General features: G+C 42.3%; 1 protein-coding gene across 1 annotated transcript in view; it reads left to right on the top strand.

Annotated features, from left to right (window-relative positions):
* Positions 1-27260, top strand: part of CDH18 (cadherin 18) — a 222992-nt gene that overhangs the window by 129497 nt on the left and 66235 nt on the right. Inside the window, exon 4 of the mRNA XM_056854114.1 lies at positions 8766-8933. Within this exon, the coding sequence (XP_056710092.1) occupies positions 8766-8933 (168 nt within the window). The remainder of the gene's footprint in view (positions 1-8765; positions 8934-27260) is intronic.

Here is a 27260-nt window from a genome sequence, read left to right as displayed (position 1 = left end):
GTATATCTTCCTTGAATTATACAGGCACCAGAGGCATCAAAAGCAGATAGAAGTCAATTAAAATCAGCTATGTTTCCCTGCATGCAGAGTCAGTGGCATTCATCATGTTGGCACCGACTCAGAACATACTGTATTAAACTACAATTCCCAAGTGGTGCAAAATGTCTTGATCCAGTTCAGGACACTCGACGACACAAAACATTCAGTGTGTGGTAGCAAACAGGCAAAACGGATAAGGCTGGAACACTAGAGGGGCAAGGCATCCAGTTTCCCCTCCCCATTAGGTTGCCAACCTCCAGGTACTAGCTGGAGATCTCCTGCTATTACAAGTGATCTCCAGCCGATAGAGATCAGTCCCCCTGGAGAAAATGGTCACTTTGGCAATTGGACTCTATGGCATTGACGTCCCATCCCCAAACCCTGATCTCCTCCGGCTCCACCCCAAAACCTTCCTTCCAGTGGCGAAGAGGGACCTGGCAACCCTACCTTCCCACCAGCCTCCCTCCTCGGCCACCAAGGAGAGCACTTCTTTTGTATGATTATTTTTTATGTTGGATAAATTGACGGATCACAGACAGAGGAGGGGGACAGGAACTGCCATGGGAAAACAGTGTGAGAATTTTGAGGGCTTGATAGAAAGTGAACATTTGCTGCTCCCAATTTGCAAACAGATTGCAGTTGCAGCGGAGGAATATTTGCAGATAATTTTGTTGACCTGGCAGGAAAATTTCTTATATTTGCAGAATTGATCATTTAGCAAGCAGATGATTGATTAACTACATTTCTTCATGAATTGTATGAAGGTGCCTTATGCTGTCAAACCCTTGGTCCATCAATATCAGTCTTGTCTACTCTGATGGGCAATGGCTCTCCAGCGTCGCAGATAAGAGGTCTTTCACATCACCTAACACCTGATCTTTTTAGGTGAAAGTGTCAGGAGTTGAACCTAGAACCTTCTTTACAGAAAGCAGATGCTCTATTACTTAATCACAGCCTGATCCCAATGACTGACAATTAATAGTCATTTATTGATATTGCACAGCATAATTATTTCAATGTCTTTTAGTTGGTTTATGTTTCTTGAGCTATCTTTAAGAAAAGTGTGACAGTTTCCCCCCCTTTACTGTCATATCCTTACCCCTTTAAAAAAATTATCTTGCCAAGTGTAAAGGCAGAGTTAATTTTGAATGTCACTCTTTTGTATTGGCTTATATAGAAAATGCTGTCGTTTTACAAGAAGCAAAAATGTTACGGATTGTGTATTTGTGCCATGCCACCACCAAAGTCGCTGTCGGGACAGAGGAGAGGACAGATCTGATTGTGACAGGGAGGATGGAAGTGAAAGAATACAAAGAGTGTCCTGCTCCTTCCTTCTTCCCATAATTCCTTGCCGGCTTTCACATGCATTAATCTAATTATCGCCATGTTAGTTAGTTCCAAGAGTTTTATTGCTTTTGTTACATTCTGAGTTGTCACTGGGAACCAGTTTGTGGAAGGAAGTAAATAATCCCCAGTGTCTGGAGAGGTATAGCAGGGACTTTTATGGAAGTAAATACAGCCCCTCACACTGACAGGCTGTTTCACAGTAAACTAGATAAAGCACCCAAACCTGTCTCAGACATTGACAACCCTACAAATTCCCCTTTCATTTAAAATAGTAGACTTCACGGGGGGGGGGGGAGTATTTTATTTATTTAAAATGTTTTGAAATAAGGAAGTCTGGTGTTGAGGAATTGGTGGGTTAGTTCAGTCTGGGCATGGAATTGAACTGCACACACCCTTGCTTCAGGGCCTTCCTTGCCCCCTTGGGGTTGTCAGGGCACAATTAGGACTGTAAAAACACATTTATAAAATTTTTGTTTTGTTTGCTTGCATGGTTGGGAAGAGCATGTTTGGCCCGCCTAACATTTTGGCAACTCTCCCATTTTCATTGGTTTGTTTCGTGCTGTTTATGAAGGCCGATTTACCCCTATGATACTTGATGTGTCGTTCATTGATTTTAACAGCTAGATTTCTGATTCATTTAATATTATTCAGGGAAAGGATGGTCACAGGTTCATCCCAAATGTGGAGGCACTGTCATGAGAGCTTGCAATTTGAAATCAGTCCAGATGTCACAAAATGTGGTGATGTTGCCAGTCGTAACAGTACATATAGGGAAAACAGAAGCCCTATCTAAATAACCCAAAGCCTTCCAGCCCCCACCTTATCTATCCATCTCCTTCCTACTAATACTGCTCATGCCATCTGTTCCTTGGCCATTTGACCCCGTTTGATTTTTTCCTCAATGTCTCCTATCTTCCTCTCCGTAACTCTACTGTTGATGGTTTCCTTTGGTTCTTGATTTTCAGTCTAGTCTGTTTTCTAGAACTACTCTCTGCCTCTCCTATAATATGCTGCTTGTCCTGAATGCCAGCATACCTGAGGGCCAAAAGCGGATGGCGTAGTCAGTCTGAGGGTCAATAGTCTGAGGCTGTTCTAGGTTTGGATCCAAAGTGTCAGTATCAAAAGCGAAGTCTAAATGGCAAGTCACAGTCTGTTCAAGGTCAAGGCCACAAGACTCTCAGGAATGATCAGAAGACCAAGAGAACTCAGGGTAGTAGTAACAAGTTGTTCCCATGTCAGCCTGGATGTGTCTGCTTAAATGAGCTTAAGAGGAACCAGCTCTGACTCAGCACTCTCTGCTGGAGGGAACTCATTATTCTTATTGCTGTCAGCCAGCAATGCTCTACATAGTGCTTGTAACCTAGCACTCCTTCTATGCTCAAGTAGAAATGTTTTGCACCTTCGGTGCCACCGCTGTGGAGTGCTGTTGTTGGACACAGGTGAGTCCCCTGCTCTGGGTGGTTGTAGGCATGGGAACATTCATCCATCTGTGCCTGCTCAGCTTGCTGCTGTAAGTAAGGGCCTGAGAAACTCACAGGGGGATCCCATCTCTTCCCCCATCATGGCTCCAAGCCTTCCCCCCCCCCAAGCCCTGCTCTGTTGCTTGCTTGCCCAGTGCTGCTCTGGGCAGGGGTGGGGCTGGGCTGAGGAGCATTATCTGCACATACACAGACAACACAGTTTTAAAAATCGGGGATTTAACCCTCCCCCTGGTTTTTTTTAGTTTTCGATTTTTTCTGAAAACACTGAGGTATCCCAAGTTCGAAGAAACATCTGTTGAGGTGAGTGTGCCCCCTTTCTGTGGATTAAGTTATCTGCATGAAATTAGATATCTAGATATTTGGGGGTATAATGCAATGGGACCTCTTGACATAGTTCATGGTCTCTGCTGGTCTTACAGCCCAATCCTAATGGGGGGGGGGTTAGTTCTGCTGCATCCAGGGACAGTGCAGCTGCACCACCTCCTGAGTGGCTAGCTGCCATGCACAGCAAGCTGAAAATACAATTTCGAAGGAAACCTTGTGGAACTCTCCATAGAGTTCCAAGGTCCTACGTGACTTGGTTCCTGCAAAAAGGGACGTTCCTGGGCCGAAAGTGCTTAGGGAACCGCCTAATGTCAGCTCCACCCCTGGGAACACCCCCTTTGACGCCTATGCCAGGAAATTCTGCTGGAAAGGCTGTGCTGGTGCCCATGTCTCGCACTACCGTGGGGCTCAACAAGAGCTGGCATGAGTGCCCCCATGTCAGCATGAGTGCCACTTTAATTGGCACAAGTGGCACTAATGTGGTGCAGAGGTCTCGCCAGTTCCTATCCATCCCCCCCCCCGTTAGGATTGCACTGTTAATCCAGCTCTGATGGATGTGCAGCATGAGGCATTCCTTCAAGCACCCTGGCCTCGAGCCATCCAGAACCTTCTTTGTATCTTCTTGCCTCAGTTTCTTGCTTCCTCTCAGAACATTCAAAAATCATTGCCAGGTGGTTCGGATTGTTTGTGAACTGGAATGTTTACAGCGGCTCAGCAGCTGTTAGAGTCTTTTTTAAAAAAAAAATACTTTGTATTGCTTTTTCCATAAAAATAATACATTTCTTGTTCGGTATTCCATATAGCTTATCTTTCCATATATTTATGAATAATAATGCATAGCTTAATGCATACCTTCATAGTCAAATACATATAATAATTTGAACTCCCCCCCCAAACTTCCTCTAACCCACTCTTAATCAAGTCACTTCTTTATATAACTATTTGTCTATTCCTTCTAAACTAGTATATATTTATTTATAATTGCCTATTTCTTTCTAGTGTCCATATATACTCCATAACTTAGTAACCCAATTTTTAATATATTCAATTAGCATTAAAGATATTTAAAGATACTATTAGGATACATAATTACTCCAAAAACAAGGATAGAACTTTATATTCTTTACATTATCAAGTAAATTAAAAAACTCATTGTTATTTTCCTGCACCTCCCCTTACTCCCAACATTTCAATACCCTCCAACCCTTTATCCCTTCTTTTTGAACGACTTTTTCTGTCGGGGGTTTCCATTGGTTTTTTCTTGCTTTCTTAATGTAGTCTCTTGGAGTCCATGGTGACCAGTTACTGCATCTTGCCCAGTTGAGTTTTCATCCCGTCGTGTTTCTTCTTGGTCTCTTCCTTGGATAGGATATGTCAGTTCCTTATTTCTTAATAAAAATCTTTCAGCCTCTGCTAATGAGTTGACCGCACATCTGATCTGTCTGTAGATGAAAGTAAGTCCTTGTGGTGTTAACCAAGCGTATTTAATTCAATTTTTCCTCAATATCATTGTGAAATCTTTATAAGCATTTATCTTGGTGACCAAGTGGCTAGGTATATCTTTTAGCAGTATTAATGATAATCCATTCACCGAAAGAGGACTATCATATTGGATTTGCATGATTGTATTCTTCATTCTGAGATCATAAAAGGCAATCACAATCTCTCTAGGTGTTGATTTCTGCGTTTTTGGTGACAAGGGAGCTCTGTATATTTTGTCTATTGCATAGTTTATTTTTTGTTCATTTAAATGGAAAATATCAGCAAGTGACTTTATCATAGTCTCTCTAGTATCTCCATATTTTTCCGCGGGATTGCGTATTCGTAGATTGGATTCTCTCGATTTCATATCCAAAAGTGCAATCTGGTCCTTCAGAATCTCTCGTTGTGTTTGTAATTCTCCAATTTGTTTCTCATTATCTTTAGTTTCCGTGCGAATTTCCTTTTGTTCCTCCTCCACTTTTGTTATGGTAATTTCCATCTTTTTCATGTCTGTTTTTAATACCTTCACTTGGTCTTTAATTGTCATAATCTCGTTCAAAAGGTTGTCAAGTTTCTGGTTGATTAGTTGGGTCATTTGCTTTGTTTGTTGTTGAATTTGTTTATTGAGTGTTTCAGTGTGCTGCATCAACATTTCCTCCAGTCTTTTGTAATCCATGGTTCCCTGTGGAGCTGGTTGTATAGGTGGGCAGTATTGGTGTAACACAAACCATCAAGTTTCAGGAGTCCTCTAGTTAGGCCTTTAAAGACATCCGGTTCTTCCCACAAAGTCTCCTCGTTCTCACAGTGAAACATGGCTGGAAGACTCTAAAACGAAAGTGTTTCAAATCGGAAATAGAACTTCGTCCCTCCCCATTCCAACTCGGAATCTTCAGTTGCTGCGTACAATGTCACTCAAAACAACTGTTGTTATGTCTACACACAAAAAAGATTTATAATTCCTCAGTCTGGTTGGTGACTTTTCTTATTTTTATCAAATTATCTCATGGTCTTGGGGGGGGGGGTGCGGGTTTGTAGCTAGTTGAAAAAGCTCCTCAGTCTTTTTTTTTGATTGAAAAGCAAGCAAAAGGAGTTCTTGGCACTTACAGGTCTCGGATGTCGGGGTTTCTGTTGTTAAAATGGTTCAATAGCTGGTGTTTGGTAGAGGAGATCTAATCCTGAATCCATTAGAGGCGCTTATGGTGATGGTTTCTTCCTCAGCCGGGTGGGACAAGCGTCCAAACGCCCCCAGGCTTCGTTCCTGGGGGAAAGTTTGGGAGTCAAAACCGCACTCTTCGGCAGCAGGAATTTCCTGCTCCACGTTCCACCTTTTAGGAACGTGGTCGGGCCACTAAAAGTGTCCTGTTTTTGGAGCGTCTCCAGGTTCTCTCAAGAGCTCTTGAGAGAAGTTGTGATCAGATCAGCCATCTTGCCGGAAGTTGGAGCTGTTAGAGTCTTCATGGCTAAAGACCCCAATACAAAATAGGCTATTTTTTTTAAAAAAAATACCACTTTTGTACAATTGTTTGAGGCACCAGGGATATGCATTTGGACATAAGTTAATCAAGAAATGAAACGGGCTCAGTCTTTAATAGAGCTTTTGGTAAATAAGTATTTGGAAGGAAGGCAAAATGGTATAACCCGATCTCGTCAGATCTCGGAAGCTAAACAGGGTCGGTGGGAGACCTCCAAGGAAAATTCTGCAGAGGAAGACAATGGCAAACCACCTCTGCTTCTCACTTTGAAAGTCCCTTGCAGGGGTTGCCGTAAGTCAGCTGTGATTTGACAGCACTTCACACACATGCAACTAATTGTTCAATTATCTAATTGTCTCTAAAGCTCAGCAGACCTTGTATTGTTTAGTGTGACTCTGGAGAAAGGGCAGGATGGTGTGGGTGGAATCCTGGGTGTGTGAGATGATCCAGCCTAGTGGCTAGTCAATAAAAGCCCATTTGTACCTGTAAGCATTGTAGAAAAATTCAAACCACTCTCTGAAGCCATAACTAGATTCAATGTATGTGCCTCAGCCAGGTTTCTTTTTTGACTACCTAAAGTCCTGTGCTGCTGATCGGTTTTGTAAAACTAACCTGTAAATAAATCACTCTTCTTTGTCATTTACATACAACTCTTGCCTCAGTGATCTCCACGTTCATCTCACTCACCACAAAACTTACATAATTGCAGTGAACCCAAAGCCTTTACACTTGCTACCCTATTAACATTTTGTTACTACGGGGGAAGACTTATAGTTCTAAACAAACCTACTTCCTCCAAACCATAAGAGACTGTGTGGGTCCCTTTGGTCCCAAGAAAGGTCCTGTGAAATTGATGTTTTCTCCTCTCTGTCCGAAATTTGGGTGAAGAGGTACAGTCTCTTAAAATGTAATCCAGTTTGATCAGAAAGCAAATAGTGAATAGAACAATGGAGGAGGGGGGACATCTGAATACACATGAAGTTGCCTTATATCGTCAGACCATTGGTGTGATAAAGTCAGTGTTGTTTCCCAACACCTGCTACTCAACCCTTTTAACTAGAGATGCCTGGATTGGGAACCTTCCTCATGTAAGACAGATGTGCTGCCATGGAACACGTGCCCTCCCCAATTATTATGTGCAATAATGGTAGTAAAATGAACTGGGAAAAGTTTATTTTCAGGAAGCAAACTAAAAAAAGGATTTGTGTGTATGTGTGCAAGGCAGTCTGTGGAGTCTACTAAAACATATAAACAAAATTCATGTTGATAATATAATTCAGGTTGAGTATCCCTTATCCAGACTTCTTGGGACCAGAAGTGGTCCATATTTCAGATCTTTCCCATATTTTGGAATATTTGCATATACATTCCTTCCTTTTCCTGGCTGATCAGAGTGATGGGTACAATAGCCCAACAGCACCATAAAGGAAAACAGCACCATTCCACAGGAAATCTTCACCAGTAGTTCCCCATCATTTCCATAAATGTGCATGTAGAACCACTTAAGAGTTTGGGGAGTGTAGTCAGTCTTGCGTTCTGATAGTGTCTGTGTCTACTTGGTCTTATGCACCACTGGGTTCCATAGAACATACCTCCAGGCAAGGGGGCAAAGGATTCCAGCTTCACTTAATGAAAGCATCAAAACAGCTAAGGAAATACTTCTGTTGGTAGACGATCAAAACATCAGGAGCTCAAATAATATGAAATAGAAGAAGAGTTGGTTTCTATATGCTGACTTTCTCTACCATTTAAGGAAGAATCAAATCGGCTTGCAATCACCTTCCCTTCCCCTCCCCACAATAGACACCCTGTGGGGCTGAGAGAGCTGAGAGAGCTCTAAGAGAGCTGTGACTAGCCCAAGGTCACCCAGCTGGCTTCATGCGGAGGAGTGGGGAATAAAACCCGGTTCTCCAGATTAGAGTCCGCTGCTCATGTGGTGGAGTGGGGAATCGAACCCGGATCTCCAGATTAGAGTTCACCACTCTTAACCACTACACCACTCTGGTTATAGCCATTGCCAGAGTCATTGATGAGAATACAGTCACATTATGCGGGAGAACAAAATCTGAACATTCCCCCAAATCAGATTTTCAACTGCACACACATAGCATGATACTGTATTCATTAATAATTCAATTAAGCCACTACTTAAGTAATTATATGTGATAAAACTATCTTTTTGATGAGTATATGGAGGTCTTTCTATTTTGCATGGATTGGATTAATCATATGTTATTATGGTTTCTTATAGCAGGGGTGTTTTTAACTTCTGTGTAACCTCCCGCGAGCTGACAGTCTAGCAAATTCTACCCCCCCCTTTGAAATGGAGCAGGGCCTGACATTTCTTTGTAATGTTTCTTGAATGAGCCTTTTATGTATGTATGTATGTATGTATTTATTTATTTATTTATTGGACAGATTTAGCGCAGGAGAGATGGAATGATTGGTGGAATGTAAATCAGAATTTCAGTTATACACAGGTTATTGGGGGTGCGAATTGCTTTTATGGTATCGTGTTCTTCTGTTGACAACAGGGACTGTGTGGGCAGCTGATTCTTTTCTGACCTTTCGATAAAACGAAGCGTAATTTTTCCTTTCCCCTTTTATGTTGACATCGCAGGAGTCATCAGGACAGCCTTGCATAACATGGACAGGGAAGCCAGAGAACATTACTCGGTTGTCATTCAAGCCAAAGATATGGCTGGACAAGTCGGAGGGTTGTCAGGATCGACCACCGTCAATATAACACTCACGGATGTCAACGACAATCCTCCCAGGTTCCCTCAGAGTATGTAAAGGTTTGATATGATTTATTTTTCAAGCTTTTGCTATAGTGATTAAAACTTGCTTGGTTTTTTGTGGTGGGTGGGTTGGGGATTTGATTTCAGTTAAGATGAGCTTTGAATAACTGCACAAGGATTGGGGGTCCCCTGCGTCCCAGGGTACTTTCTGTTCCCAACATTGTATTTTTACATTCATCTACATTCATTTCTATTGATTTAGTTAAACATTTATATCCTGCTTTCTCCACAGAAAGTGGTCGACATTAGAGTCCCCTCACCCATTTTATCTTCACAACTTGTGACATTGTAAAGCTGAGAGAGAGAGACTGGCTCAAGTTCACCCAGCAAGTATGCATGACAGAGTGGGGATTAGAACCTGGGTCCTAGTCCAACCCTGTAGCTCAGGGGTGTCGGACTCATTTATTATGAGGGCCGAATATGACATAAATGTCGCTTGGTCGGGCTGGGCCATGCTTCGCCAGTGCATATTGGGAGTGGGGGGGGTGGCTTCCTTGGCTGGCTCACGGGCCAGATAAGAGCTCTCAAGGGGCCAGATCTGGCCCACGAGCTGTATGTTTGACACCCATGCTTTAGCCACTACACCACACTGGCTCTTCTTTTAATTACATGTGTTTGTAATTTTAATTACATGTGTTTGCCCACAGCTGGACTTGGGGCAGCTCACAACACATTCAACAATTAAAACATAAGTTACATTTAAAATTTCTGATAAATCAAACTCTATTGGCATCCTTAAATTATCACAATAGCGTGGGGTTCCCCACAGACAGGGTTGCCAGGTCCCTCTTCACCACCGGTAGGAGGTTTTGGGGATGGAGCCTGAGGAGGGTGAGGTTTGGGGAGGGGAGGGACTTCAATGCCATAGAATCTAATTGCCAAAGTGGACATTTTCTCCAGGTGAACTGATTGCTGGAGATCAGTTGTAATAGCAGGAGATTTCCAGCTAGTATCTGGAGGTTGGCAACCCACCAACAGGGGGGAGAATTATGAAAGGGTTTGCATTATACAAGAATTTAACAAAATATAAACCAAGCAGATGGAGAGCGGATGGGAGGCCAGCTAGCTGGAAAATTGTTGCTGCCCTCAACCGTAGGCCTGGCAGAACATCTCAGTCTTACAGGCCCTGCAAAACTGCATCAGAACTCGAAGGGTTCGTATCTCACTAGGGAGAGAGTTCCACCAGGCCAGTTACAGTTCCCATCTTGTTCATTTACAGATGGGCACCAATTTCAGATAACTAACCAAACAACTGACATCAATAAGACATAAAGCCCTGTACACGTATTACATGTAGACACGTTTGGCAGTGTGGTAGGATCTTGCCCATTGGACATTTATTTATTCCATCCAAAGTGAGTGTGTGTGTTTATTTTAGAAACTGTCTATGCCGTCTCTCCAGAGAAACTGGTTAAGGCAGCTCAGAAAGGAAAACATAGTAAAAAAGGAAAATACCATAAAAGGTTTAAACCATGAATACCCTGCATTAATGAACAACTTAAAACAAGTCTCATAGAACAGGCTAAAAGCAGAATGTAAAAATGACTAAAACTATTTATGATTAGGTCTGACTAGCAATGTGTAAAAAAAAAATCAGTAAATTTCAAGTTCTGGTTTATTGGGCCCGATTTTTTTCTGGAAAACTTGGAATAATCTGAATACCCATATTGGTACATATGGGTTTTCAGCTAATTACCGGGTCCATTATAGTCTATGCAGATTTTTTTCGAAGCTCCTGTGGAGACATGGAGGTAGAGTCCCCAAATTTGCAGCATGGCTGCAAAGGACCCTCCTTAGACGTCCACAGATGTGTGGTGAACTTTGGAACAGGGGGTTCAATTTTATGGACCAGCAAAGGGATCGCCCCCATCCTCCAGGCATTTGCAAGCCGAACTGTCCATCGGTTTTCAGGTTCAGAAGTTCAGCATTGCCGAGGACTGGCAGAAAGAGCCGATTGGTGGTCAGGTGTCTCAAAGTCTGGGGGCTCCTATCATATCTGGGGTGCATAGCATGATGTCCATGCAAATTAGCTTACAAACTGACGGAAAATGCTTAAATGCGAAAGAAATAAGGCACAGAAAACATTTCTTTTGGTGGTAAATGACATCATGTGAAGAGTCCTTTATTATAGCAATTAAAATCTGATTTCAAGAGATGGTAGTGTGGGGAAACGAAGCCTCTACTTGGAGCAACCTTCAGTTTAAGAGCAGGCTTTCGGGGGGGATATCAGAGACAGCAGAAGTCTCGACCATGGGGGCTGTCTGAAGGAGATTGCTGATCCATGCAGGTGAGGAAGTCTCCTTTGGAGGCCTGGTGGTGTGAGCAGCTGTTGAAGTTGGTTCTTTTTATTTAGAGGGTATATCCCTCCAGATGAAACTCGGTGAGCCCCGTCTTTTAAATAACTCTTATGCTTGATCCAGATTAATCCACTTAAAGGTGATGGTTGGTCAGACCAATTTGGCTCTGATTACACAATCCCTACATCAAAAGGACTCCAACTATAGGGCCCTAACAAAACCAGTCAAAAAATAGAAAAATGGGGAAAAGCACAGAGCTGTGCATCTGAGCAAAGATGAATAGCCAAACCCAAAAAAGCTGAATATTTATTTGGCGTTTTTGGGAATCACCTTTGGGAAGATTCCCAGGGTTTGGCATTCGGTAAAACCAAAACCTGAATATTGCCGAAATAGCTATTTTCGTGTTTATTTTCAGTTCAGGTATATCAATATGTACAACTCTAGCCTTAAATGGAAATTTTATCCTTATTTGGGTTTTAATGGGCTCCATATCTTTCAGATTGTGAGAACTGTGTGTCCTTGCTAAGTTTTAAAGATGAGGGCATTGCTACAGATGACATAAAAGTTTCTGATCTGGCCTCCTTGGACAATGGTAAATGATTGACAGGAGTTTATTTAAACGTTCAGTGTTCCATACATTGATTTTCCCACACATCTATTAACAAATTAATACCCCATACAGCAAATCTCTGATGCACTTGACTCTAACTGCTCCTTAAAAGAGCAAATGCGCTTTTTATTAAGGGCAAAGGCAGCTATGGGGAGGAGTGCTTAGGCTAGGTGTGGGCCCCTGCCTCAGTACCCCCTTGTTGGTGTCAGGTTTGGAGAGGGGAGGGACTTCAATGCCTAGAGTCTAATTGCCAAATCAGCCATTTTCTCCGGGGAAAATGAACACTGTCGCCTGGAGATCAGTTGTAATAGCGGGAGATCTCCAGCCACCACCTGGAGGCAGGCAACCCCATGTATAGCTGATGAGGAGAGTGGCTCAGAACAATTTCATTATTCAAAAGCAGCTGTCAGTAGGGCTGTCGATTTGGTTCGTCGGAACCAAAAAACAGCTGAATTTTCCCTGATTCGGGGGTTTTCAGTTGGGATGGAACCAAATTCAAAAAAGGCGGGAAAACGACGAGCTGAATTCGGCGAGTTCAGGGCAATCACCGAATAAATTCAGCAAATTTGGGGGCTCCGAATCAGCAGCATAACCATCAGTTAGTAAGCAACTAGCAGCATTCTCCCGCAGCCAATCGGTGGCCAAGCTGGGTCTTCTTCTGGCCAATCAGTTGCGGTTGAGTGCGTGAGCACAGCTGCTTCATGGCCCGGGGAGAGAAAGAGAGAGTGTCTGTTTGTGTGTGAGAGAGATCCCCGTGTGGGGGGGTGCATGTGCACATTCGCGGCTTTCCACGGCTCCAGGGGGGGCATTTTTGGAGATAGAGATCCCAAACTTTCAGGGTAGCTTGAGGTGATCCTTGCAAGAACCCCCAAGTTTTGTGAAGATTGGATCAGAGGGTCCCAAGATATGGGGCCTGAAAGAGGTCGCCCCCCCCCAAATCGCCCACAGGAATAAAGCCACTTAAAGCACTTTGGCGGCATTCCACGGCTCCGGGGGGCATTTTTGGAGGTAGACGTCCCAAACTTTCAGGGTGGCTTGAGGAGACCCTTCTTGCAAGAACCCCCAAGTTATGTAAAGATTGTATCAGAGGGTCCCGAGATATGGGGCCCGGAAGGGGTCACCCCCCCAAAATTGCCCACAGGAATAAAGCGATTAAAAACACATGTGCGCCTTTCCACGGCTCCGGGGGGGCATTTTTGGGGGTAGAGGTCCCAAACTTTCAGGGTAGCTTGAGGGGTCCTTTCTTGCAAGAACCCCCACGTTTTGTGAAGATTGGATCAGAGGATCTCAAGATATGGGGCCCTGAAGGGGTCACCCCCCAAAAAATCGCCCACAGGAATAAAGCCACTTAAAGCACATTGGCGGCATTCCGCAGCTCTGGGGGGGCATTTTTGGAGGTAGACGTCCCAAACTTTCAGGGTAGCTTGAGGGGACCCTTCTTGCAAGAACCCCCAAATTTTGTTAAGATTGGATCAGAGGGTCCCGAGATATGGGGTCCCCCCCAACTGCCCATCGGGATGAATGGGATCAGGCGATCCTGAATGTGCATCTCTACAGAGCGGCAAATCCAAGGCAAAACCTCCTGTGCATAAATGGCCAGAGAGTCGTGAGAGATCCTGAGCAGCTGCTGCTGCCCTGCTTCTGCTGGAACAGAAGACATCCACAGTTTGACCCATTTTGGGGCTTTTATCTATAACTTTTTTCCTGTGTGTGTGTGGGGGGGCATGTGTCTCTGTAGCCAGAGAGTGCAGGAGCTGATGCTACCTGTGGTTGTACATCACATGAAACTGTAGATAAGATTAATTGTAAACCAACTTCAAAACATGGTTTCCAAACCTAGTTTGAGGTACCCTAGCTAACCACAATTAGTGGAATGATTGGTCAGTCAACTAACCATAGCTAGTTTAATTAAGCCATGCATTTAAGCAGCATATGAAGAAACCCATAGTTCAGTTGCTTCATCTGATAGTTTAAAATCCAGGACCTAGGAAATTTTAAAAAAGTAATCTGCCAAGCATCTGAAGTGGAGACTAATGCTCATGCCATAATTCTCTCTTATTAATGTTTTATTTCTATTTTCAGAAGTGGACAGTATCATACTGGCCCATCTATTTTGAAGTTTACAACTTTATGAAGTTGCAAACATACATGTACCATAATATGTATTTTAATGTTTTTAAAATAAATGTGGCCTATGTTCATTAACGAGAGTATTTGCAAATTCTAGAGAAATACAGCCAACATCCCGACACCTGATTTACATGTTTTCTTCAAGGAAGTGTAATTCTCAAGCATAGCCATGCTTTTAATAAGCATGGTCTTAAGTGATAGCCATTCAGTTAAATGCTTGGCTGAACGGACACTCAAAAGAATAAGTGGTGTAGTTTTTATTAAGATGTGCTGTGTTCATTATGCATGGCAATGAAGTCCATTTCCTATTTTAAGTGCACAGCTAACCATGTACCTAACTGTGGAGTTGTAACTGGAGTCTCCTCAATTATTTTTTTATGGCAGCAGTTGCTGAATGAATGTTATGTGATCGCAAATGAGAAGACAGGCAGTCTGTGAAATTGAGAAGGGGAGGAATGCCGTTAGGGAAGAGTCGTGTTGTCTTAAGATACAGTCTACACAGTGGAAATGCAAAACAGGCCAGCAGAACACATAAGGTTGGATCAAACCAGCTTTTTGACTATAGGAAAAGGAGCCATGTGTCCCGTTAGACCACCAAAATGTGTACGCTGGGGGCCATCAGATCTGCCTGTACAAAAGCAATGGTAGTGATGGTAGTAAGGAGGGAAATGGGTGAAATGGAGTGAAAAGGTGGACAGGATCCAACCCATATATAGTTGGGTGCCAGAATGAAGACAGACATATGGAGAGCCAAAATGAGCCAAGTCACTGGGTCAAAATTCCCACTTGCTGCATTGTCATTGGGCTGCCTGAGAAGGTTCAGGTGTGAGCTGTCAGCCAATCAGGGCTGACAAAGCAAGTGTCATGGGGAAGCCTGCTGAGACTTCCTCAGATGAGGAGAACTTTGAAGCAGCAGGCAGTGGAAGGGAGGAACAGCAGCAGGCTGAGCAGTCACAGACAGAGGAATCCCCCCCCCAGTGCCTACAACCACCCAGAGCAGGGTCTCACTTGTGTCAGAGGGCCAGCCACAGGGAGTGTCACCAGAGAGCCCCCCAAAGCCATTGGAACAGGCACACCAAAGGTTCAGAGCACTCCTACATGAGGTAGAAGGAGTGCTAGACTGCAGGCCCAATGAAGAACACTCCCTTCTGACAGTGATGAGGCTAATGAGCTGCACCCAGCAGGGAATGCTGAGTTAGAGGAATAAGCAATAGCTGGTTCACCCTAGGTCTCTTTAAGCAGGCACTCACATCCAGACCAATCTGGAAACAACTTGTTACTATCACTCTGTGGTCTCATTGGATGCTGGTAACTCCTGATACACTTGTGGCCTTGACTCTGGAATGGACTTGACTTGGAATTTGGATTTCGTTTCTGATACTGACTTTGGACTCAGACCTGGAACAGCCTGGTATTGACCCTCAGACTGCTGTTCAACTACGATACCCACCTCTGGCCATTGGTTTTTTTAATTCCACTTTCCTGTACTTTAAGGAGTCTCAATCCAATTTACAATCACATTCCCTTCCTCTCCCCCCAACAAACAGACACCATGTGAGGTAGGTGAGGCTGAGAGAGCTCCGAGAGACCTGTGGCTTGCCCAAGGTCACTCGGCTTCATGTGTAGAAATGGGGAAACAAGTCCAGTTCACCAGATCAAAATGATCTGCTCATGTGGCAGAGTGGAGAATCAAACCCAGTTCTCCAGATTAGAGTCCGCTGTTCTTAACCAGTATGCCACGCTGGCTCTCAAGTGTCTCAGTGCCTTCACATTTGTGTCTAAACAGAGAAGACCATGACCAGTGCCCATGTCAACTGCTGAGGAGGCACATGATTCTGGAAGCTTCAGTGGCTTCAATCATGGAGTGGTCTCCAGGGATTATGGGAGGAGGACCCAAATGTCAAGATGTCTTTTGCTACTTGTAATATATTGTAAGAAGAAGAAGAGTTGGTTTTTATATGCTGACTTTCTCTACCACTTAGGGAAGAATCAAACTGGTTTACAATCTCCTTCCCTTCTTCTCCCTCACATCAGGCACCTTGTGAGGTAGGTGGGGCTGAGAGAGTGTGACTAACCCAAGGTCACCCAGCTGGCTTCATGTTTAGGAGTGGAGAAACAAATCCATTTCACCAGATTAGCATCCACCACTCATGTGGAGGAGTGGGGAATCAAACCCAGTTCTCCAGATCAGAGTCCACCTCTCCAAACCACCACTCTTGACCACTATACCACTGGCTCTCATCTCATTAAGGATGTGCGGACTTTTTTCACTTCATTTTTTCATTTGAGATGTCAAGATGTCTTTTGCTGCATGTAACATGCTTTAAGGGTGTGCAGACTTTTAAAACTTCATGTTTTTCGTTTTTTGTTTGTTTGTTTGTTTTGGTTTGAGATGAGGAGGACATCCTAGGATGTTTGCTAGCACTCCCCTTTCCATCATCCTAGAAATCAGGAACTAAATTAATTTTTCTACCCCCACCCCCCATGGGGAGCTGCCTGCCCTGTTCAGTTGTTTTCTTGCCTCCTCTGAGACTGCACAGATCCTTTGAGCTCCATGAATCATCCAATTCTCATAGAGCAGCTAACCTGCAAGAGCTTTCCCTGTAATGCACCTAACCTTCCTTTGCGTTTTTAAAAAAAGTTATTTGTTGACCATTTGTCTTTGCCACCTGCTAGGCTTTAAAGTTAAAGAAAAGCTGTTCCTGTCATCAGTCTGTCTCCCCTCCCGCCACCCCACATGGCATCCCTTCTTAGCAGATCATTATGTCTAAAATTGACTCAGCAACTGGAGTTTCAGATGCAGCAGCAACTTCAGAAGGAGAGCTGGGGAGGATTCTTCCCAAGTAGCACAGCAGGAGGGCCCTGTGTTAGTGCTCGCCACAACCCCACACAGTGGTACAGCTCCAGGGTGGAGCCATAAGCCAGGAAGCGCGCCACAAACCAGCAAGGGGGATGAGGAGCAAATAGGCGTGAAAATGCCAGCTCCCTGGAGAACACAGCAGGGAATGTCCAGCTCCCTAGAGCAGGCCTCTACAACCAGAGAAGAAGCGCTTGGAGGGATGAGTGAGTGAGAAGCCTTGACTCCTGAAGAGCATTGTCAAGCCAAAAATAAATTGGAGATTATTAGTGTCCTCCCTTCCTTCCAATCTTGGCTGAAGGAATTTGTCAACGCTCAAATGAAGAAAAAAGAGAAAAACTTCAATACGCCTAAGCAGACCTCTGGAAAGAGGAGGCTAATAAGCAAACTCTCTGGGGGCCCCATCACTCCCAGCCTAAAAGGTGTGCTACTCAGGTTGCAAGAATACTGGACTGCAGGAGAGCCCCTACCGGGCCAACCAAGGTAGCCAGTAAGGGATGTAGGGTTGCCAACCACCAGGTACTAGATGGAGATCTCCCGCTTTTACAACTGATCTCCAGACGATAGAGATCAGTTCACCTGGAGAAAATGGCTACTTTGGCAATTGGACTCCATGGCATTGAATTCCTTCCCTTCCCCAAACCCCACCCTCCTCAGGCTCCACCCCAAAAACCTCCCACTGGTGGTGAAGAGGGACCTGGCAACCCTAAAGGGTTGTCCCCCTGCTTCAAGCAGATGTTCCATCTCTCCTTCATGCAGATCAGAGGAAGAATATTCACTCACAGATTCTGAGCTCTCTAATAATGAAATCTGATATAGAGGATGGAGAATTCTTGGAGGATGAGCCTCCTAAACCAAGCCAGCATTCTAAAAGACTGTTTACACAGGAGGAATTACCCCATGAAAGGATCCCATTAACAGGAGGAGTGGGGAATCAAACCTGGTTCTCCAAATTAGTGTCCATCGCTCTAAACCACTGGTCTTAACCACTACACCATGCTGGCTCAAGAGTTCCCTGACTTGGGCAAGAAGGTCCTAGCGTACCTTCATAGGGTGGAAAGAATAGCCACCTTCATGACTGATGCCAGCCTGGACTCCATGAAATTCTTAGCAAGGGCTATGGCATCCATTGTGGGGGTTCGTCAGCATCTCTGGTTGAAGTCCTGGAAAGTAGATGCGCTCTGTAAACCAAATGTGGCCACATGGCTGTTTCTTGGAAGCAAGCTCTTTGGGGACAGCCCGGATGACATCCTCATAGAAACAAAGGACAAGAAAAGGGCTATGCTTTTCACTTAAAAACAAGAAGACAGACTTCCGGTGGTGCCGCTGGAGAGAGCACTCCATTTCCCCAGGCTGTCCTGGGAGAAATCCAAGTTTGCGTTATTTCTGGGGTACATAGATACCCCAATCCGACCCTTGCAAGTGGGTTGGAAAGCAGGAACTCCCTGCAGCCCGCAAACGCGGTTTGACCTCCTAGGTACTCTGAGGGGGCTTTTTAAGCCCCTCGGAGTCCTGGACGCCGGTCCTGCGAGGGCACTAGGGAAGGACATCGCCAAAACGCAACTTTGGCCTCAAGCTCTACCCTCCACCACCTTAATACCAACATAAGGACTACATAAAGAAAAGAACCTCACCTCTTGACACCCAAGTGAGTACAAAAGAACTCTGCGTCTACTTACTGGAAATTTGAACAGACGGGGGGCTGATAAGAATATTTCTGGGACCCCCACTCCCCCTTAATTCGAACTGGAAAAGTTTGACTTGAGTTAGTCATCGGGATTAGCGACAGGAGCCTTATCAAATCGATCAGCCTAAACCATAACAAAGAGTCGGAAGGATATCTTTTAGATTGACAAGAATTATCACCAATGAGAAGGTCCGAGGAAAGGGGAGGGTGATCTTTCTTCCTGATTTTCCGGTGAAAAGAATTTCCTGCCACGTTTGTAGTAAGGGAGTGCCTGGAACGGAAGACTCTTTATAACACCCTCTCTATCATCGGAACTAAAACAACAGGAAGTAGCCGTGGGACTGAATACGCGTCGCACTCGAGTTACTTTGAAATCATTCCTGAAGGAATAACCATCGAGAAGAGGCGGTAGAAGGTCTGCAACACTAGCAACTTCCGGTATACTTCCTGATTAACCCGATCTAGAGCGGCCGAAAAAACTCACTGGTATTTCAAAACTTTAAAATGCAATTCTAAAGCCAATTTCGACTCTTTTCAACCCGAAAAAATTATAAGGCTGATGTTTGAACTATTATCTTTTAATTAGTACTTTAAAGGCCCTGTCTGTGGACATGTATTTTACCAGCTTCTTCTGAATGTAAATGTCTCGACCCCGCTCTGGCTCACTACACAGCCCTGCCTATACTAAACTAAGGGACTCATTACAAACCTCAACCATGGGAAAAAAATTACAGGACATGCTAACTAAACAAACTGAGGCAACAAATAAACAGTTTGAACAGATGTCTACACAGATGGCACAGTTGACTTCTATGATGACAAATCTTGGTCAAGCATCCCAAGCTATTAATCAGAAGTTGGATGTGGTTACGGGAGACTTGAAAGAAGTAAAAACTCAAATGACTGTTATGAAGACAGATATGCAAGCGATGGATGCATCAATTAAGAAAGTGATGGATGAGCACAAGGATACAAAGAAAAAATTAACAAGCCAAGAAAAACAGATTGAAACAATACAAACTGATCAGATGGCGGCAAAAAATCAAATGGCAATGATGGAGATGAGAGTGAGAGAGACTAATCTTCGTATACGCAACTTTCCAGATATGATGGGAGACAATAAAGAAACTGTATTACCAAATTTGGCCTACTTATTTCAGATAGATGAACAAGAACTAAAACAAGCCATTAACAGAATATACAGGATACCACTACCTGCTAGAATGAGAAGATCTAAGCCAAGAGATTTGATGATAGTGTTTTATGACACTAAAGTTAAAGACAAGATTATGAAGATTCACTATGAAAATCCAGTGTCAGCAGGAGATTCCTCTCTTATATTACTGAAGGATATTCCAAGGCATCTACTCTCACAGAGGAATAATTACAAAGACTTTGTGTCTACATTGAAAGCTAATGGTATCAAATACCGTTGGATCATGCCACAAGGTTTGGCTTTCACCTACAAGGAAGTGAAAACGACAATTCTATCTCAAGCAGATGTGGGGAAATTTCTGAGAAAATATAAAATGGACCTTAAAGAATTACCTGGGGAGAAGGAGGAAGAAGAAGAGGAAGAAGAAGAGGCACAGGGTGCAGAAGGAGGTACCAAATTATAGACTTTCTATTTTGCTAAAAAATACTACACCATGGCAAAAGCAATTTCTTGGAATGTAAATGGACTGAATGAGAAAACTAAAAGGGCTAGAATTTTCAAATATTTACAGAAATATAAATACTCCCTAATTTGTCTACAAGAGACCCATATAGCTTCAAAGCATAAAAAATACTTGGAGAAACAGGTGCTTGGACAAGCATTTATCGCCTCAGCTAAAACTAAAACAAAGGGAGTGGTAATTTATGCCCACCCCAGTCTTTGCCCAGAATTAGTATATAAAGATAATGAAGGAAGAATTGTAATTATCAGAACTAAAATATTGGGACAAAGGACAATAGTGGTTGGAATTTATGCACCCAATGAAGGGAAAAAATCCTTCTATGAAAAACTACACGATTTGATAGCCCAACACGCAAAAGATCAAATCTTATTGATGGGCGACTTCAATGGAACTATTCTCCCATCTTTGGACAAAAAATCAAAAGCAAAAGACGTCAATGACGGATGCTTACCTAAAACTTTCTTCACCATGGCTTCAGAATTAGAATTACAAGACATTTGGAGAACAATGAACACAACGGCTAAAGAATACACCTTTTATTCAGCGAGACATGATTCACACTCCAGAATTGATATGATATGGGCCAGTAAATCAATCTTCACTCAGCTACGCAAAATCCATATTTTACCTAGAACTTTTTCTGATCACAATCCTGTTACTTTTGATTGGAACAATAAACAAGCATTTAGATGGCGAATGAATGATAAACTTCTAAAAGACAATAAGATACAAAAGGAATTACAGGCTTTAATGAAAGACTTCTTTGAAATAAATCTTAATGGGGAAACTTCTCTGAATACAGTTTGGGATGCATTTAAAGCTGTTTTGAGAGGTTTTATGATACAGAAACACTCGGCTTGGAAGAAGACTCAATTACAATTTACAAACAATATACTTTGGAATTTACAAAATTTGGAGCAGAAATTGGTAATGGTAACACAGGAAGAGGAGAAAAGAGAAATTCAAATAAAGATTTCTGCATCTAAACACCAATTAAATTTGGTAATAATGGAGGAAATGAATAAAAATTTGAAACTTGCTAAACAAAAATATTTTGAATATGCAAATAAACCAGGAAAATTTTTAGCAACACAGTTGAAGGATTCATTTCAAAAGAAGATTATAACAAAAATCCAAACTGTTAAAGGACCAGTCTATTCAACTTCAGAAATTCAAAAAGAATTTGTTTCATTTTATTCCAAGTTATATCAGAAAGAAAATACTCCAAAGCAGAAAATAGATAAATTCTTAAATTCAATACAGATGAAAGCTTTATCAACGACCCAGAGAGAATGTATTGAAGCTCCAGTTACAAGAGAAGAAATACAAGAAGCAATACTGAGACAAAAAACGGATAAAACACCTGGACCAGATGGAATTACTGCACTATTTTATAGAATATTCAGTGACAATCTAGTTGGCTTTTTTGGTTTACTCTATAATGCAATTTTGGATGAGGGAATATCCCCGGAGACTTGGTCACATGCATTTATATCATTGATACCTAAAGAAGGAAGGGATCCAGAAAAAACATTTAATTATAGACCTATATCGCTGTTAAATGTGGATTACAAAATTTTTGCTTCGGTTTTGGCATGTAGGATAAAACAATTTATTAAGGATCTTATACACGAAGACCAAGCAGGCTTTATACCAGGTAGGCAAATAAAAGACAATGTAAGAATTTTACTAGACTCATTGGAATATTATGATCAGAACATCCAACAAACTGCGGCCTTTGTATTTTTAGATGCAGAAAAAGCCTTTGATATGGTCTCTTGGAATTTTTTAAAACAGATTTTGGATAAATTGAATTTTGGAGATCGTTTTCAGAAAGGTATATCGGCTATCTATACCTCCCAACAGGCGAAAATTTTGGTTAATGAATCAATGTCAGATAATTGCCAAATCACGAAAGGAACTAGACAGGGATGTCCCCTGTCTCCACTTTTATTCTTGTTGGTGTTGGAACCGCTATGTGTGAAACTAAGAAGTATGGAGGACATCCGTGGATTAAGAATTAAAAAACATGAATTCAAGTTGAGAGCATTCGCGGATGACCTCCTGTTAATTTTGGAGAATCCAACACAGTCAATGAACATACTTCGGGAGACTTTGGACGACTTTGGGAAAATATCAGGCTTTAAAGTGAATCAAGAAAAAACAAAGATAATATTTAAAAATTTACCGGAAATACAGCAACAGGAATTTATATCATATACTGGTTGGGAGAAAGCCAACAAAGTTAAATACCTGGGAATCTGGATTACTGCAAAGAACAAAGATCTGATAATTAACAATTACCTCAAGCTATGGGGTAAGATTAAAACTGATATGATTATATGGTCAAATAAAAAATTGTCATTAATGGGACGTATTTCAACGATTCAAATGAATGTTCTACCAAGGATGCTCTTTTTATTCCAAAATTTGCCAATAATATCACACACTAAATACTTTGATACCTGGAGGAAAGACATTTCAAATTTCATCTGGCAAGGGAAAAAACCAAGGACTGCTTATAAATATTTAGTGGATCTAAAAACTAGAGGAGGTTTAGCACTACCTAACCTTCAACTTTACGCTGAAGCGGTAGCTTTAGTATGGATAAAAGACTGGATGGATTTGTCAAATACACGTTTGCTAGACTTGGAAGGTTATAATAACTTAAGCGGATGGCATGGCTACTTGTGGTATGATAAAATTAAATTACAAGCAACATTCCGTAATCATATAATCAGGTCCTCTTTATTCCGTATTTGGATGAGATATAAACATATTTTGGAACCAGAAACACCAATGTGGATATCGCCTCAAGAAATGTTAACATTGCGCCCACTTAGACCAGACAAATTTATCACCTATCAAGATCTAATTAAATGGGATGGAAAGAAATGCTCACTAAAAGACTTTCAACTTCTTAAGGACGATTTACAATGGCTCCAATACTATCAAATTAAATCAGTTTTTGTACAAGATGTCAAAAAAGGATTTTCTAAAGAAAAATCTTCTTTTCAAAGGATTCTATTAGATAATAATACAAAACTGATTTCTAAAATGTATAATCTCCTTTTAACATTATATTGTGAGCAGGACACGATCAAACCAACTATGATCGATTGGGCTCAAAATGTGGGACATGATATTGCCTTAAATAAATGGGAACGACTATGGTCTAAAGACCTAAAAGGAATAAAAGCACAGTCAGTGCGAGAAAACATTTACAAAATGATGTATAGATGGTATTTAACACCTAAGAAGATTGCAAAGATTTACAAAACAATGTCCCCTATCTGTTGGAAATGTAACAAAGAAATCGGTTCCTTTTATCATATGTGGTGGACCTGTGATAAAGCTAAAGACTTTTGGGACATGATCTACAATGAATTGAGACTAATATTACAAAAAAAATACCCAAAACACCAGAAATGATGTTATTGAGTATGATTCCAGACGACTTATTAACACAAAGAACCTTTTTGATTTATGCCACAACAGCTGCGAGACTGCTTTATGCAGCGAAATGGAAAGGGATCGAAATTCCCGTGAAAAAAGACTGGATTGTTAAAATGTTTGAAGTGGCAGAAATGGCAAAACTCACAGCTATTTTAAATGAAGAAAGTGAGGCTCGGTTTTTGGGGGAATGGGAGGCGTGGATGCATTATTGTGAATATGAGTTAAAATTGGGAAAAATGGAAGAATATTTTCTAATCTGATCCAGAGGATTTCTTTGTCTTTTTTATAATGAATAAGTATAATTATATTTACTAACAGATTATGGTTTTCTTTTTGTTAAATGATATTGATAGAGCATCAAGATTAGATTAACTACGACGGGATGAACTTTTTATTAAGAGGCAGATGGAGGTGAGGGGGAAGTCACAGATTTTCCATTTTCTTTTTTTATTACTATATGTTATGGAATCATAACAACTTCAAGTTAGAATTGAAATTTTATATTGTTATAGATGTTGTTTATTGCAATGGAAAATTTATAGTATAAAACCTAATAAAATTTATACAAAAACAAGAAGACAAATGCTCCAAAGACATTTTGGTCCAATAGAACCCTACCTAGGTTCAGAGGAGACATCAGAAGAAATTCCTGGAACGACTCGATACAATCCTATTGCTCCAGGCAACAGTCAAGATCTGCTGGACAGTCAACTGGAATAAGAATGCAATGCAACAAAACCAACAATCTTGATGCCAGGACACTTTAGATGGGAGACCTCCATGGAATACAGTCATGACACAGAGGCAGGCAATGGCAATCCACCTCTGACTGTCTCTTGCCTTGAAAACCCCAACAAGGTTCACTATAAGTCAGTTGTGACTTGATGGGTGGGGGGAAGGATGTCTGGCATCTGCTATCATGTCTTAATAGAGAGCATGCACTGCAATGAGTAAAATATGCAGATACAGATTAAGGGATGGGCTGTGACTCAACGGCAGAGCATCTGTTTGGCATGCAGAAGGCTGTAGGTTCAATCCCCGACGTCTCCAGTTAAAAGGAGCAAATAGTTGGTGATGTGAAAGGCCTCTGCCTAAGACTCTGGAGAGCCACTGCCAGTCCGAGTAGACAATACTGATTTTGATGGACCGATGGTCTGATCCAGTAGAAGGTGCATACGTTCATATGGACAAACCGACAGACTTAAGGACAAATAAGATGTGAGAGATCCATAATGAAGATAATTGAGGAATGTCTGAATACACATCTCTGGCATACTGTGTTTAGTTCCCTCCTGATTGTTGTTACTGTTCTTTTTAAAGTACTTCTTTGGAAAACAAAATTTTAAGATACTCACAAAAGGATCTCTCTCAAGGCCGCCTAAGTGACCAGCAAAAGTGTTCTGTAGGCTGCATAGCAACCACTGTTGCAACCTTAATTGTGGCCTTCCATAGTTGTGGATAAGCATTTATTTCCTTTTACGTTAAGGCCAGCCATTGGGGTGTGCAAAGATTCATTTAAGAAATAATTTGATTTGGCTTGAGTGCTGTAAAGTTAGGAGTAGAAAAGTTTCTCTCAGTTGCGAGGCACATAAATGTGGGAGGAGGAGAACCCATCCTAGGCTTTTAAAAATTGCATAGCTTTTAACTCTGGGAAATTTTTTGTCCTTGTTTCCCTGGCTATTTGGGAGTAGAGAAAGAAGAGAGTGTGCAAAGGTGTTATATTTTTCTCCCAAGGCAGCAAGATATACATGGCTGCTACAGCTCTGAACGTCAAACCATTCCATGAAACAAAACACAAGATCTTGGATTCTTTATGGTGTTTTAGAATTTCCATTACTTTAAAACAATTAGCCCAACTAATCTTGGAGAGTCAACATGGTGTAGTGGTTAAGAGCAGTGGTTTGGAATGGTGGACTCTAATCTGGAGAACCGAGTTTGATTCCCCACTCCTCCACATGAGCAGCAGACTCTAATCTGGTGAACCGGATATGATTCCCTGCCCTTCCACATGAGTGGTGGACTCAAATCTGGAGCAATGGCTTTGTTTTCCCCACTCCTCCACATGAGCAGCGGACTCTGAACTGGTGAACCAGGTTTGATTCCCCACTCTTCCACATGAGCAATGGACGCTAATCTGGTGAACTGGGTTGGTTTCCCCACTCCTCCACATTAAGCCAGTTGGGTGACACTGGGCTAGTCACAGATCTCTTAGAGCTCTCTCAGCCCCACCTACTCACAAGGTGTCTGTTGTGGACAGGGGAAGGGAAGGTGATTGTTAGCTGGTTTAATACTTCCTTAAGCGGTAGAGAAAGTCAGCTATATGAAAACCAACTCTACTTATAACCGTAGAACTCATGTGACATTGATTGCCATGGGATGTGCCATTGGGAAATTTAAGATAGAGCTCCAAGCTGAGCCACACCCATTTGTAAATATCATTCTGGATCTGAAGAATTATTTGGGAGTGGCTGGAAACCTTTTAGCCTGCCCGTTCATTCCGCTGCCTTGCTGTCTGGTTTCATTTTCTCAGTAGGAGGGAGACGGGATAGCCTGAGGAGTGAGAATGGATACATCCTTCGACGGTGATGTTGTCTAGTTGGATCATTTTCTTGCCAAACAGGAGCATTCTAATGGGCATTTCTGGGCACAGAAATTTTGTCTACTTTCTGCTAGTCCGTGTTCTTGTTGGGAGGTTCTAGCAGGGGAGCACAGCTATCATATACCCTTGACCGAAGCACGGTACACTCCATCTATCTGGGATGGTCGTCCTCTTCCACCGAGCGCACAGCTTCAGGAGGGATGCACATGGAGCGGTGAGGGAGGTAGGGGACACCCGCCTAGCCAGCCAGATCAACCCTGGCGATCAATGGGGTGACAGATGTCACAGCCAGATCGCCCTCACATCCAACTTTCTGCTAGTCACTGGATCACCTCCTTTGGCTTTGGGGAGGGGCTTTCTGATTGTATATAAGCACAAGCTCGCTTAAGTTATTTTGTTCTGGGGAGCTATAGCCATCACCTTTTGGGCTGCAACAAAGGTTTTTTCGTACATGCTCAAAGACAAGCCTGATGGGAGGAACTGACACTGAAGGTCAGCCACAGGCTACATTTGCCACCTCTCCACAATAGGATGCCCACCTACCATCAATGGAAACAACTTGGTTTCCTTATACAGCTAATTTTAATTCTAACTTTAAATGACAAACAACATATGTCTGGTTTCTGTTTTGTTTTTTGTTTTTTTTAAACATACCTAGTTCAGGACAGCCAGAAACCTTCATACAACTCATAATTCTTGTATAAAATTCTCAGCCAGAAGCTGTTATGCTCACCAATGGTTTAAATTGCTTTTTAAAAGGCAGAAAGGCCTATCAGATGGAACTCATCTGCAATAGTAAAGTAGAATTGTAATGATAATCAAAGGTAATTGAATATCAGGTATTAATGACAAGAAACAGGGGGGGGGTCAGTACACCTTGCTTCAGGACTTCCCAGATGTATCTGGCTAGATATCCAGATACTAGAATGGACTAGATAGTCTAATCCAACAGACTTCTTATTATTTTACATCTGCCAGAATTCAGTATTCCACATTCAG

This window comes from Euleptes europaea, chromosome 8 (assembly GCF_029931775.1).
Source record: "Euleptes europaea isolate rEulEur1 chromosome 8, rEulEur1.hap1, whole genome shotgun sequence".
Classification (NCBI taxonomy): domain Eukaryota; kingdom Metazoa; phylum Chordata; class Lepidosauria; order Squamata; family Sphaerodactylidae; genus Euleptes; species Euleptes europaea.
Note: the sequence above shows the minus strand (reverse complement) of the source record. Positions and strands in the feature narration are given on the sequence as shown.